The 16128-nt window shown below is 33.8% G+C and overlaps 1 protein-coding gene and 1 long non-coding RNA gene across 13 annotated transcripts in view; both read right to left on the bottom strand.

Annotated features, from left to right (window-relative positions):
- Positions 1 to 16128, bottom strand: part of DOCK7 (dedicator of cytokinesis 7) — a 231082-nt gene that overhangs the window by 157786 nt on the left and 57168 nt on the right. For all 12 annotated transcript variants that reach the window (XM_032296788.1, XM_032296789.1, XM_032296790.1 and 9 more), the window contains exons 12-14: positions 13576 to 13718; positions 8921 to 9014; positions 7754 to 7916 (exon numbers count right to left, since the gene is read on the bottom strand). In XM_032296788.1, the coding sequence (XP_032152679.1) occupies positions 7754 to 7916; positions 8921 to 9014; positions 13576 to 13718 (400 nt within the window). The remainder of the gene's footprint in view (positions 1 to 7753; positions 7917 to 8920; positions 9015 to 13575; positions 13719 to 16128) is intronic.
- LOC116563935 lies at positions 4916 to 7192 on the bottom strand. Its single transcript, XR_004274643.1, has 2 exons — positions 5334 to 7192; positions 4916 to 5023 (listed from the first exon to the last, which is right to left on the bottom strand). It is a non-coding gene; the product is annotated as an uncharacterized LOC116563935 (long non-coding RNA).

Below are 16128 nucleotides of genomic sequence, written 5' to 3'. Positions count from 1 at the left end.
TGGCTCAAGCCTGTAATCCCAGCACTTTGGGAGGCCGAGGCGGGTGGATCACGAGGTCAAGAGATCGAGACCATCCTGGTCAACATGGTGAAACCCCGTCTCTACTAAAACTACAAAAAATTAGCTGGGCATGGTGGCGTGTGCCTGTAATCCCAGCTACTCAGGAGGCTGAGGCAGGAGAATTGCCTGAACCCAGGAGGCGGAGGTTGCGGTGAGCCGAGATCGCGCCATTGCACTCCAGCCTGGGTAACAAGAGCGAAACTCCGTCTCAAAAAAAAAAAAAAAGTCCTTTCCTGTTAGACATACATACTGAAGGATTTTCAAGTGAAATGATATGATGTCTAGGCTTTGCTTCAAAAAATAGTACCAAAAAAACAAAAACCAAGACACGACGACAGATAAAACAAAAATGACAATGCAAGTTAATTAATCTGTTCTCTAATGAGAACACATGGACACAGTGAGGGAACAATACACACGGGGGCTAGTCGGGCGGTCAGTGGGCATGGGGATGGACAGCATTAGGACAAACAGCTAATGCATGTGGGGCTTAAAACTTAGATGATGGATTGATAGGTACAGCAAACCACCATGGCACATGTATACCTATGTAACAAACCTGCACGTTCTCCATTTGTATCCCAGAATGTAAAGTAAGATCCGTTATCTTTTCTTTTAGGTATATTAATTTGTTCTCTTTACTTTATAATTTTTCATAATAAAAGGTTAAAACTATATTCAGATTAGATCACAGAAAATAGATTTACTAAAAATTATTAAGAGATGTATGGGCATATTCCTAACAGATCAAAATCCTTTTGTTTCTCACCCTGATAGTTACAGGTCTGAACCACTGTATTCATTCTTACATTCTTAGTAGCGCCATGTTTGCTAGATACAGTCTTTCAAAAATACTGAGTAGAAAAAGATATGAACATTCAACAGGTGATTGTAACTAAGACCATTATTGGAAAAGCAGCTAACTCTTACAATGCTGCCAAGAATATCACCTGTTCTATGGACATATCTCTTAAAAACTGTATGTCAGTAAAAGACATAAGCATTTGCTCAATTAATGTACCTTGATCTATTACAACTCAAATACAACAGTGGTGATCAAGCAACAATTTGGAACACACATAACATTGCATACAATCTATTACCTAACTTTCAGATGTCAAACATCCAATAAAAGATTTCTTTTCATTATTGAGAAAGGTCTTTATTTGGTTTTCTTAACATTAACAACTACACTAGTACTTTTTCTAAAATACTGTGATAGGGTAAGTACTTCCTTAATAAAGCAAGAATTTGATGTTAACCACATTTGTTTGATCCAGTAAGAAACATGCCGTTCATTTTCTGATTGTTAGAAACTATCATACGTTTGTGTATCTTCATTTATCCCTATAGAGAATTTGAAAAGATTACATCCCTCTTCAGTTAACCTTATGCAAATAAATGTGACCAACTGTGTGTGTGTGGGGAGGGGTGGGCAGTTGGGGGAAACCCACAGGGAATGACAGTTTGTCATTTAAAGGTGAAAATCTCTAACTTCGGGTATGGCTTAAATAACAGATTTTTTAAGTCTTTAAGAAAATTCAGTATCTTCAAAAGAATGTTTTTTAAATGTACATAATAAAATTAAAATGATATATATCCCTTTAGACAGCTTTCTCTGAATTGTCTGATAATGAACATAAACATGAGAAGTGAAAGGTATTAATAGGAAATCTGTCACTTTCAGAGTACAGTTCTTTTTCCTACGATTTCTCAACTCAGTCAAATGCTTCAATGTTATCCGTTCATTCCCCCTGTATTCAGACAGGTTCTTATCTTTTTCCCCATGAGACCCTTTACAATTCTCTCAAGTTTCTTACTAAAACTAAATACAATAAACAAATATTTTCTTAAAACATACATGAACAATGCTTAAATTCCTAGTTTTTTCAGATATAAATTGGAACCTTCTGGAACTTTAGCTTTGTCATCTATAACATAGGGATAACCACATTGGTTCTGTGCAGGCTGCTATCAGAGTTAATAAGATAATGGCCACATATAAACTAAAAGCCCCAGCGTCAACTTTTCTTCCCTTGTTTTAACATTATTCACTAGGAAAATGTGCATATAAATATATATTATCAGAAATTATGGCTTATCTTAAAACATTCCCGAGAAGGCAAAAAGAATCCAAACAAGCTAACAGATTGTCATCACCATGATCCAGCACAACCATTCTGTTAGCAAATATTTATGGAACTTTCTGTAAATTATTGTATAATTAGCTGTTAGCTGCTGAGGTTGTCATACATTCCTTTTTGTCATTCCAAAATTATTTCTATCTATACTAGGTTTTCTAGATACGTTAAGATTATTTTTTAAAAAAATAAACTGTAAGTTCCTAAACATATAAGCTGCCCGTGAGACCAAGTTTTTCTAACAGTATCAAACAATAAACAACTTTGAAGGATTTGGTTTTCAGGTCCCATGGACATTGGTGGTCTCAGTAAAAATACAAAGCAGGCCAATATTGACTATGATTCAAAAGATTCAAAAGAATCGCTTGAACCTGGGAGGTAGTGAGCCAAGATCATGCTACTGCACTCCAACATACGCAACAGAGCAATACTCTGTTTAAAAAAAAAAAAAAAAAAAAAGTCCTTTCCTGTTAGACATACATACTGAAGGATTTTCAAGTGAAATGATATGATGTCTGGGCTTTGCTTCAAAAATTAGTACCAAAAAAAACAAAAACCAAAAGACATGACAACAGATAAAACAAAAATGACAATGCAAGTTAGCTAATCCGTTCTCTAATGAGAACACATGGACACAGGGAGGGAACAACACACACCGGGGCCAGTCAGGGGGTCAGCAGGCAAGTAGCTAATGCACGTGGGGCTTAAAACATAGACTGATAACTTCCCTTTTAAAATAATTATCTTATCCAATTATTCCCCAAATGCCTAATACTCTCATGTTTTTCAAACCAATCTCTCTCAAGTTGTATAGTGCATGAGTAAATGTAATCTAATAAAGCCAAAAACAACAACTTCCAATGAGCATTTAATATGTACTGTATTAATTTGTGCCACACAATTTACATGTATTTATTCCTCAGAGATTTCTAAGATACAGGTACTTTTATTACATCAATGTTAAAGGAAGGAAAAATCATTCTTCAGTTTTAAATACAGTAAGTCCTCATTTATTGTCATGGATACTGTGACACTGGAAATGTTCTTGGAAACTATGACTTTAAAAGAAGGACTCTAAGGACCAGGTGCAGCAGGTCCTTGAATAACATCATTTTGTTCAGCATTGTTTTGTTAAAACATTGACGAGAAAAAAATGGTTTTGTCACATCATTTTAGTGAAATCTAAATTTCCAAGAACCTATTAACAATTTTAAGTAAAAATGTACCGTAATTCCTAAAAATAAAACAGTTACAAAATATTGATTATAAGATCCCATCTCCTAATTTTTCATAAGCTACACATCATATACTTGTACCATTTCAAATAACACAAAAATTATTTTTCTATATAATTTGGAGATTAATTATTTTTAAAAGGGAATAGTCAACTTTATAATCTTTTTTTTTAATGAAACTTTATTTGGCCAAAAAAAGTAACAATAGGAAAAAAGTCAAGAAAGAATAGTAATCACAGTTCTACTTCTGAATTTTCATGTAGTATCCAATCTTCTCTACTTCACTGAGGACACCCTTATACTAGAAAATTATTACTATTTCTCAAACAAAATAATGCATCCTTTTTGTTGCAAGAGCTCTCTCTCACTGGTAACATATTACTAACAGAGAATTAGGATCATCTCCACAAACTAAGAAACTTAGTAGCCTTGACATCCTGCACCACATTTTATCAATGTCTGCTAACTGGTTAAAGCATTTTATATAAGTTCCTTACAAACTGTACATAAGCAGGAATAAGGTTATGTAAAACCCTAATCTGAAATCAATTAATTTTGATGAAAAACATTAAAGCCTAAATCAGTATTCATATTCAATAAATGTTTAATAGGAGTAACTCTAATCTTTATGATGAGCTTAGCAAGTTCTATTATTCTCTGGAAATAAACTGCTCACTCATGAGAGAAAAATGGTTCTTCTACAAACATTTAATGAATCCTTTTTTAAAAGCTTCTTGCCTACAATATTATTTTTACTAATAATGTCTGGAATGAGTATCAACACTGTAATTAACAGAGTGTTTAGATACAGCCCAAACTAAAGGCACTGAGATATGTTAAATGATCTTTCAACATCACTCTCAAATTAATATGCTATAATTCATTCTTATACTTGAAAAATTTAACTCCCAGAATAGAAACTAATTATAGTTTTTGGACTATCAATTAGCCTTACCAATACTAATCACTTCAAGTGATTAGGCATTCCACCTTAAAAAACAAAAGCAAACCCAAATAAACAAATTATCTTAAGCACTAATACGTGTTTATATAACTCCCATTAAACTCAAAAGCAAAACCATACTAACTTATAATTTATAAAATTCCCTTAAATCATTTGATGTATTGACTTTTTATCTCCTCCAGGAGAGGATGTTAGATTAAAGTGGATACATCCTTAAGAGAAAACAATGTGCTACCATCTTCTACTTGGTATGTGCACTCTATTCAATTCCCATTCAAGTTCTGTAACATGTCTAGATTTTCTATATTGGTCCTATTTTCCATTAATTCACAAACAAAATACCCCAGAATGCCATTTTTATCAAGTGTTTCACTTGCACCAACTGTAAGACATTCAAAAATATATTAAATATAAATAATGGTATAGATTTTGAGGGTAACGTAAGATAAAGGTGTTCTGGTTAGTTTTAACAAAAATATAGCAAACAATTATCTACAAATGAGAAATTTTATTTGTATTCAAATTATATATAATATTCCATGCTGGATGGTCTATCATCCCAAAGAATGAAGAATACAGAAAATGAAAATGAAATAAGGCGGCTTAGGTTCAAGTCCAAATAACTCTTTTTTTTTTTTTTTTTGAGACAGAGTTTCACTCATGTTACCCAGGCTGCAGTGCAATGGCGCCATCTCGGCTCACCGCAACCTCCGCCTCCTGGGTTCAGGCAATTCTCCTGCCTCAGCCTCCTGAGTAGCTGGGATTACGGGCATGCACCACCATGCCCAGCTAATTTTTTGTATTTTTAGTAGAGACAGGGTTTCACCATGTTGACCAGGATGGTCTCGATCTCTTGACCTCGTGATCCACCCACCTCGGCCTCCCAAAGTGCTGGGATTACAGGCGTGAGCCACAGCACCCGGCCCAAATAACTCTCTTAATTCAGCCTTCTGTCAGTGGAGAAGTGGAAATAATAATACTGCCAGAATTATATAATGTATAAGATTTCTATGACTGAATAAACTAATTTAAATGAAATTAATTTATATTCTATAAAGCATTAAATAAATGTCATCATATCAATATGTCAACATGAAACCTCAGAGCACCAGTGACAAAGAAAATAATTTAAAAAGTCTTAGAGAAAAAAAAGACACAAATGATTAGCAATCAGTATAATACTGGACTAATCAAGAGCACTATTTAAAACCAGGAGACAGTAGTCATATTTTCAAAATTATGATAGAAAATGATACTGAATTCAGAATTTTATACCTGGAAAAACTATTAATTTGAGAGTAAAGGTAAAATAAAGATATTGTCAGACATAAAAGAAAATTTACCTCCCATACATCCTATTTAAGAAAGATATGAAAGGCTTTCAGTGAAATGAGTAAACTAAGGAAAATATATGAAAAATAAGGGCTCTACTGCAAAAAAAGCAAAGAAAATTTCCAGGATAATGCTAAATAGGCTCTAAGATGACAATTGTACAGTAGCCTAAAAAGGCTACAATACTTTCTTTGCAAAGGAAGAAATAATTGATTGTTTGATGTATTTCACTGTACTGTAAGAAGTTTTAGTAATAACACATAGAAAAGGAGCCAAATCATGCAGCGCCTTACAGACTACAGAAAAAATTCATCCTTTTTCTGCTTGTAATAGAAGCACTAGAGGATTTAGACAGAGGAATGAATGATTTGATTTACAATTTTCAAAGAATTATCTGGCTGCAATGTTGAGAGGTGACTGAGACAGGAGTAGAAATAAGATAGCCAAATCAGAAAGGTGTAGCAGAACTTGAGATCAGAGTCTGTCCAATATGGTATTCTTTAGCCCCATGTAGTTATTAAGCACTTGAAATGTGGCTCATCTGAATTGAAATGCGCTTTAAGTATAAAATACCAGATTTTGAAGTTAGCAGAAGAGAAAAGTAGTAAAATATCTCAATAATTCTTAACATTTATTACATGTTGAAATGATAATACTTTAGATACATTGGTTTAGATGACATATATGATTAAAATTAACTTTACCTGTTTCTTTTTTAATGTAGCAATTATAAAATTTTAAATTGCAAATGTGGTTCCCATTACATTTCTATTTGACAGTGCTGATCTAAATGGTGACAGACTAGAATTTTTAAAAGGTGGAAGTGGTAAAAAGTACTGAATTCAGGATGTACTTTGAAAGTAGAGCCTACATAACTTGTTGGCTGAATAAATGTGAGGTGTAAGGAAAGGAAAGAAATCATAATTATTCCAAAAATTTTGTTCTCAGAAATTTGCTAAACGGTGGTGAAATATACTATGATAAGGAAATCTAGGATGAAATCCAAAGTTGCTTCAGGATCTGACACCTGAGCTACCCTGTTGAATATCCCAACAGACATGTCAAGTTCTAGTCTTAGCATTCACAAATAAAGGGTATACCATTCATAATGAGTACAAGCAAATGGCCCCCCCCCCAGAGTTATGTAGTGTTCAGCCTGAAAAGTTGTGTCTGACAACTTCACGTTAAGTATTCTCTAGATAGTGTATACTCAGCAAATATTGTTAATTGTCAGAACATAATGCAGGCATATAAATTTGATTCATGTGTAATGCTAGATTCTGCTACTAAAAACATTTAAGAAAACATAGTAATTAGGACTTCAAATGTTTTAACCTAACAGCCCAGGAATCAAATCCTATCACCACCACACTAAGGTGTGATGCTCAGCAAAAAAATGTTTAACCTCTCGGCTAGGCACAGTGGCTCACGCCTGTAACCCCAGCACTGTATGAGGCCAAGGCGGGCAGATCATGATGTCAGTAGATTGAGACCATTCAGGCCAACATGGTGAAACCCCACCTCTACTAAAAATACAAAAATTAGCTGGGATGGTGGTGGGCACCTGTAATCCCAGCTACTGGGAGGCTGAGGCAGGAGAATCACTTGACTGCAGGAGGTGGAGGTTGCAGTGAGCCGAGATCGTACCATTGCAGTCCAACCTGGCAACAGAGCGAGACTCCACCAAAAAAAAAAAAGTTTAACCTCTCTAGCCTTCTGTTTACTCACCTCTAAAGTAAAGGTATAATTTATCTCAAATAATGAGGATTAAGTAAGACCAAATAAGATAATGCATGTAAGGTAATTATATGCATTAATATAAATTAATATAAATATAAATATTATACCTGACACACCGAAAGCCTTAATATGTGACAACTATTAATAAAATTGTTCAGTAAGAGATAGAGTAAGTAACAAAACTATATGAAGATTTTTGGAGAGTTTTATTCTGGGTATACTTTAATATTTTAGAACATACAATATCTTATATTAGAATTCTCCAAATTAAAATCTCTTACCTGTAAGTAGTGTTTGGGACATAAACATCCCTTGCAGGAAACTCTAAAATTTCTCTGGTAGGTCTAACTCTACTGTCAGGGTAAAGCTTCACTTGAAGTAGCTCTGGAGTTAGGCAATAATGGGGATTTTCAGGTGCGGGAGAAATGTCTATCTTGAGCTGAGCTGCAAATTAAAATACATTAAAAATCAATGTAAACAAAATTTTAAAGCTCCATGTTAAACATGTTTTTGAAAGGACTTAGATCCAATTTTTGCAAGAAGCCTGGGAAGAATACTACAGAAACCAAATTCCTATTATCATCTCAGGCCTCTAAATCGTTTCATTTTGCAAAGTCTCAAACTTAAAAATTACTGATCCAGACATAAATGCATGTAAAATAATAAATGCTTATTAAATAAATGAATGGGAATGAAGGAAGGAAGAAGCAAAAAATAGAAAAAAAAAAAAAAAAACAGAGAGGGATCTGGCATACAAACAAGCTAACATTTCAAAGGTTAAATGACTTACAAAACTTCAAGACATTTTTACTATGGAATGGTTTGCTCCAACCATAATAGGAAGCCTATTTTTAATACTTACCCTTCTAGAAAATAATTGTAAGCCGTGATATTATTCATCACACTCACTGTAGTACAGTTATTCCCCCCCATTACCCGCAGGGGATATATTTTAAGACCCCCCTCCCCGCAGTGGATGCCTGAAACTGCAGATAGTACTCAACCTTATAGATGCCGTTTTTCCCTATACATACCTGCCTACAATAAAGTTAAATTTATAAATTAGGCAAAGAGATTAATAACCTTAACTCATAATAAAATAGAGCAATTATAACAATATACTATAATAACTGTTAATATGAACGTAGTCTCCCTCTCTCAAAATATCTTAGTATTTTCACACTGTGGTTGACTATAGGTAACTGAAACTAAGGAAAGCAAAACAACAGGTAAGTGGGGACTACTGTACTCAAGTACCAAAGATGCTAAATCCTGCATCAAAACTGTCAGATCATGTGATAGTTAATAAAGTGAAGAGGACTGACAGGCATTGAGCATAGAAAAATGTCTGGGCCAGATAAATTTTTAAAAAAGGAATACATAATTGTAATACAACATATTAGTGATAATAATAGTTGCAATCATTTCTACTCAAAATTTTTAAATACCTGTAATAGGTCTTAGTCGCCGTAAGACAGAAGACGGCCTTCTCATATCAGCAAGGAATTTGTAGAGATCTTCATCACTTAAGCGGTCTCCTTCCTGATTTCAATGATAGAGGAAAAAGTATTTGATAAAACAAATTATAGCCAGGCGTGGTGGCTCACGCCTGTAATCTTAGCATTTTGGGAAGCCAAGGCAGGCGGATCATCTGAGGTCGGGAGTTCAAAACCAGCCTGACCAACATGGTGAAGCCCTGTCTCTACTAAAAATACAAAATATTAGCTAGGCATGGTGGCAGGTGCCTGTAATCCCAGCTACTCAAGAGGCTGAGGCAGGAGAATTGCTTGAACCCAGGAGGCAGAGGTTGCGGTGAGCCAAGATCATGCCACTGCACTCTAGCCAGAGTGACAGTGCAAAACTCCGTCTCAAAAAAAATTAAATTAAAATAATTGTGATTATAAATATATTATACCAGTTTATTTCCTTTTTTATGCTTTCAAATTTTACTAAGATTTTTTCTTTATAGTCCATTATCTATGCCTATAAAGTATTACAAAATACCCTATATTTTTTCTTACTTATAGTCCATTATCTATGCCTATAAAGTATTACAAAATACCCTCAAATAAAGAAAACCAATACAAGTTAGAGACAGATGAAAAGCAGAAGAGAAAAATAAGAATACAGACATAGAATCAAAAAGCAAACTAATATAAATATACTTGAGTCTCGTAAATTTATTACACTTGAGTGCATATTTCTATTCAACTTTGTATCACAAGTTTCTCCAATACAAAGTCTGCAGCACTGGCTAAGCTGAGGAAGAAGAAGAGGGAAGAAAGGAGGGAGAGAGAGGAAGAAGGAGAGGGAGAGAGGGGTAAGAGGAGGGAATGAGGGGGAGGAGGTGGGAAAACTACTGTTAAGGAAAATCACAACTATCCTGATACTAAGGTCAGAAAGAAAACTCCAAAAGGACTTTAACAAATATGAAAAGAGATCTCAAAAAAAAAAAAAAAAAAAAATTACCCATATCTGATTAACACAAAATGTTCAATTTAATGTTAATATTTTTCTTCTTATAATTAAAATAGGGTTGATTTTATTCTTTTATTGAAGAGTCTTTAGATTTTATTAATCCCATCTTCTTGCTTTGACATTTTATTGTTTTATGCATATTTCGTATATTGTCCTTTTATCTTATTTGGTAATGAACATATTTAAGGCTACTTTATTACTGTCAACTCACCTTGAGCCACATCCCATTCGTTCATCATTATATTCTAAACAAGGATACAGAATTGATCTTATTTATCTCATTATTTAGAAAAAATAAATTTTAATTTCTAAGTGGTTATAGTTTTTTATTAATAACTTAAAAATAGTTTTTAGTTTTATTGAGTTATTAGAAAATTTGACTTTAAAAGGTTTTGTCAGTGACCCAAAATAATTACTGTAAATGTTCCATCAGTTGCTGAAAAACTGTATTCTTTCCTTGTGCATACAGAAATAACATAAATTTTTTTGAGACTAAGTTGCCATACATGAAATATCGATCTTTAAATGGTCTTTATTCATAATATATTCAGATTGTCTCCAGTCCTCATTATTTTGATTTCACCCATTAAATTATATTTTCTCTTTCAGAACTTAAATTATATCATTGGTCTCCCTTCTTTACTCCGTTTCCATGCCCTTTTGGTGAGTGAGGCACAATTCCCTCCCTAGGCTTGGCCACGCGCCTTGCTTTGCCAATAAGCAAACATGATGCAAACAGAGGCTTCAAAAGCATTTGCACAATTTAGTTTGCCCTCTTTCTTGAACTTTTGTCACATCTATGAGAACATGACCAAGCTAGCCTGCTAAAAGATGAGAGGAGAATTTGAGAGACATGTCACAGAGCTGAGTCATTTGTCTTCCCAGTAAAAGTCAGCCTACGTTAGCTGATCCCAGCCAACCTCCAAACTTGTGAATGAGCCTAGTTCACTGGAGCAGTCTAACTGATACCCTTACCTCTACATTGCTTGCTTATTGTCCTGTACCCCTGAAGAAATAGACAACTTATATATCTGTCAACAAATAGAACAAATGTCTTCAAAACTATTATGTGGGTTTGACTTTGTTTTTAAATATCTATATATTTCTAATAATTTTGACTTCACACATTTTATTTCGAGACGAGGTCTTACTTTGTCACCCAGGCTGGAGTGCAATGGCATTATCATTGCTCACTGCAGCCTCAATCTCCTGGGCTCAAGCAATTCTACGCCCTCAGCCTCCCAAGTAGCTGGGACTAAAGGTTGGTGCATATGCACCAACATGCCCAGCTAATTTATTTTTTTACTTTTATAGAAACAAGATCTTACCATGTTGCCCAGGCTGGTCTCAAGTGACCCCCCCCCCCGCCTTTGCCTCCCCAAGTGCCGGGATTACAGGCATGAGCCAACATGCCTGGCAAACGCATTTTAAATCTGTACATAAACGCTAATGATTACTATATCCCTGCTGTAGACAGTAACGTCTCATAAACTGAAAAAGAAAAAACTGTCTTCTGTGTCTCATTCAGGGAAAATCTGTACCTTGAATTATTCTTAATTAAAATGGTAATCTCTTTTCAAATTTAATTTGCATTTGCCTGATGCATAATTTTCTAGCTATTTAAAAATATTTATAAAAATAGTACATGCTCATGGTTTCACAAATTAATACAGAACTGTATTAAACATTTTCTGTATTGTAATCATCTTCCACTGCTCCATGTTTCCAGCAATCACTTATTTTTAAGTTTTCATAAGCACTTTGTGCTACTTCCCAGTTATAATAACAGTATTCAAAACAGTGTCCAGACATGATGATGAATGCTCAAAAAATATTTGTTGGATAAACAGATAAGGGTAGATAGCTTATTGATCTAAGCTTACAACATCAATTTATTGATAAATAGCAGGCTGAAGAAATGAAAAGAAAGCTGTGGAAATAGCAGCAGAAGTCGTGTAGCAGCTGAAGAAGTAGAAAGAGGGGGAGGTAACATACCTGCAAGGTTGTGTCACTGTAGCAAAGCTACTGCCCCATTTCCATAGCTATAACTGGTCTAACACTTTATGTAAATATAGCCTTCTCTAGACTCTCTTTTACTACTGTCCATAATAAAGAGAGCAATACCACTTGAGATATTTATCACTGGCTTTTTTTCCCATGAGTCTCCGAGAGCAGCTGGCTATGAATACTACTGATATGTAAAGTGAAGGAGGCTTCAAGTAGATTGCTACCTGTATATTCAAGGTCCATTCAATTGAGGTCTACCTTCAATTCTTGCCCTCTCAAGTTATGAGATATAAGTAAACCAGCATTTCCTCTTCTTACTTAGAATAACATCTCAGAAAAAGGACTTTTGAAGGAATTATTAGCATTTTTCCTTAATCCACTCCAAAACATATACTACTCCAGTTTGTTACACTAATACAAATTTTCTCCCCATTCCTATGTAGTTCTAGTCACCTAGTCACTTACAACAGAGACTTTCAAAATTTTCTGATCATTTACAACACGAACTTTCAAAATTTTCTGATATTGATTCATGATATAAAATCCATTTTACATCAAAATTTAGTAAATACATAAACACATATGTGCACTCATACAAAAGGGGGAGCGGGAAACAACTCCCTGAAGCAATATTTAGCCTTACTACATGCAATGCACTATTTTTTCAATTCTACTCATGTTTTCTTTTTTTGTTTTTTAACTGGGTGTTACCTACTAAGCAGATTTTCATTACTACTAAGAATCACGACTGGCATCGGAAAAATACAGATTTGACTTGTAATTAAAGTGAAGGGAACAGGTTTGCAAAGAATAAATTATATTTGATAGAGAACATCTTGGATCTATACATTCATCTCTAAAAGTAACACTGACCTCACTTTAGCACAAAACGCACTACTAGGGCCTGAAAGTTCTATTTCATATGTTATGAATATGGTAGTTCAGGCCAGAAATCCTTGTGTGGGGAAGACATGCAAGCCACAGACTCATTTTCATAAAGAAAATTCATAATCAACCAATGTTTAAGAAAAGTTACACTATTAACAATTGAGAAATAGGATACAGGCTGGACACAGTAGCTCATGCCTGTAATCCCAGCATTCTGGGAGGCAGAGGCGGGTGGATCACCTGAAGCTGGGAGTTCAAGACCAGCCTGGCCAACATGGCGAAACCCTGTCTCTACTAAAAAATACAAAAATTAGCCAGGCATGATGGCAGGTGCCTGTAATCCCAGCTACTCAAGAGGCTGAGGCAGGGAGAATTGCTTGAACCTGGGAGGCAGAGGTTGCAGTGAACCAAGATTGTTCCACCGCATGCCAGCCTGGGCAACAGAGCAAGACTCTGTCTCAAATAAAAAATAAAAAAAAATAGGATACAGGTATGAAAGATGGATTTTGAGGCATTATTAGTCATGGTCAACATTTAAATAAATATAATGCTAAAATAACAGAAACAATATAAATTATTTCTCATTCTTAGTAGTTATTTTTATTCTTAAAGCTTTTAAGTTTCTTGGAATCGCCCTCATGTACATGTACAATACAGTTACTACCTTTCTGAAACTAAAAAAACTTATGCACAAACATCTCCCCAAAATTCCTACATGACAGAACAATACCTGCTTAAAAAAATTTGTCACTGTGAGAGTAGCTGGTCGAAAACTTGTCAAGTTACAAGCATCATCTCCACTCGTTGTCCTTTCAAGTGATCGTCTGCCAACAATACTAGAATTCCTCCTCTCTGACCAAGACCCTTTTCGTTCTACAAAAGAATTTTAGAAATACATTCATTTTCATAAAATTTAAATTTTGTTTTAAAGTAGCTTTCCAAACACGAGGAAGAATCTACTAAATTGAAAATCACTTACTCAGCATATCAATTATAGTAGGAGAATTTTGTTTTTCGAGAGCTTGGTAACAAAGTATCTAAATCTTCTTGTTTTCTTTTTACAACATCACAAGTGTAAAAGTAAGTTTGTAACATGCAAAGATCTATGGGTATGATCAAAGATGAGCCATGAAGAGCAGCTACAGAGGAAGTATGCATTTACTACAAAATATTTACCACAAGGGAAATTTTAGTCATCATTAATCGTCCCTCAGTCTTAGCTCTTCAGTTTGAAAGAAAATTGTAAGATCACTTGTATTCAAACTACTTGCAAGATAATCCTATTATTTAAAACACACAGAACTAGACTGAAGATTAATAAGGAAATAGAAGATTTGACAAAATTATAAACAAACTAGACATAATGAACATTTACACTACACTACACTATGCAAGAGCAGAATATACATTCTTCTCAAGCACTTACAGAATATTCTCTAAAACAGTCTATATAGTAAGCCATAAAACAAAATACAATAATTCAAAGAGGTTACAATCACATGAAATATGTTCTTCAACAACAGAAGAATTAAACTATAAATCAATAACGGAAGAAAATTTAGGGGATTTACAAATGTTTGTAAGTGTAATTCCACATTTAAAAATAGCTAATGGGAAAAGAAGGAATAGGAGAAATTAACAAGTATTTAAGATGTATGAAAATGCAAAAACAACATACCAAAGCACTGCTAAAGCAGTGCTTAGGGGGAAGACTTACAGCTATAAATGTCTATATTTAAAAGAACAATCTCAAATCAGTAATATAACCTCAGACTTCAACAAACTACAAAAGGAGAAAAACTAAATCCAAAGCCAAGAGAAGGCTACAAAAGAGACAACTGCAGACTGAAAATAAGGGAAATAGAAACTATAAAAGCCATACAGAAAAATAAATTAAACCAAAAACTGTTTCTTCAAAAAGATAAAGCAAAACCTTTAGCTAAAATGATGAATCAAAAAGAAAAGACTCAAATTACTAAAATCTGAAATGAAAGAAGAGATATCATTTATAGGCTTTACCAAGTAAAAGGAATATACAGCAATACTATGAACAACTAGGTCAACACTTAGATTAGATACCAACTAGATAACTTTGATGAAGTGGACAAATTTCTAGAAAGACATAAAGTATTTAATACTAAAACTGACTCAAGATGAAAGAGAAAATGTGAATAGACCTAAAACGAGTAAAGGATCGAATTAGTAATGAAAAAACTTACCACAAAGAAAAGACCAGGCCATGACAGATTCACTCGTGAATTCTTCCAAACTTTCAAAGAATTAATACCAATCCTTCAAAAACTCTTCCAAAAAACGGAAGGAACACTTCACAACTCATTCTATGAGGCCAGTATTACCCTGATACCAAAACCAGACAGAGGCATCAAAAGAAAGAAAAACTACAGACCAATATACCTTATGAATATAGATGCAAAAATCCTAAACAAAATGCTAGTAAACAGACTCCAACAACACATAAAAAAGATTACATGCCATGACCAAGCAGGACTTTTCCCAGGAATTTAAAGTTAATTTAACATCCAAAACCAATCATTTGATGCAACACCGCATTAAAAGGATACAGAACAAGTAATTTTAATAGAGGCAGAAAAAGTATTTTAGAAAATCCAACAAACTTTTATGATAAAAACACTTTAAAAAATTAGGAATAGAAGAAAACTTCCTCAATCTACCATAATACATCTTTGAAAAGCCAACAGCAAATATCATATTTGATGATGGAAGACTGAATGCAGTTTCCCTAAAGTCAAAAACAAGACAAGGATATCCATTCTTGTCATTTCTATTTAACATTTTAGAAGAGGTTCTAATAAAGACAGAAAAGAAAAACAAATAAAAGATACCAAGGCTGAAAAAGAAAAGTGAATCTCTTTTTATTTGCAGATGACATGATTTTGTATACAGAAAATCCTAAAAAATCTGGGGAAAAAAATGAACAGTAGCAACTGGAATTTAGTAAACAAATTCAAAAAGGTTTCAAAGTACAAGATCATATACAAAAGTCAATTTTATTTCTATACATGAGAAATGGACATTTTAAAGACAAAATTAAGAAAACAATTCCATTTAAAATATTATCCAAAATGACAAAATTCTAGGGTATAAATTTAACAAGAGAAGCACTTGTACACTGAAAATGACACAACACTGAAAAAATTGAAAAATATTTAAATAAATGAAAAAAAAATCCATGTTCATAGATTCGAAGATTTAAAACTGTTAAAATTCAATCTATAAATTGACTTAGAGTTTCAATGTCAGC

The sequence above is a fragment of the Sapajus apella genome, unplaced genomic scaffold (genome assembly GCF_009761245.1).
Source record: "Sapajus apella isolate SASKATOON/1434 unplaced genomic scaffold, GSC_monkey_1.0 scaffold36, whole genome shotgun sequence".
NCBI classification, from domain to species: Eukaryota; Metazoa; Chordata; class Mammalia; order Primates; family Cebidae; genus Sapajus; species Sapajus apella.
The sequence above is the reverse complement of the archived record's forward strand: the minus strand, read 5'-3'. Positions and strand labels throughout refer to the sequence as shown.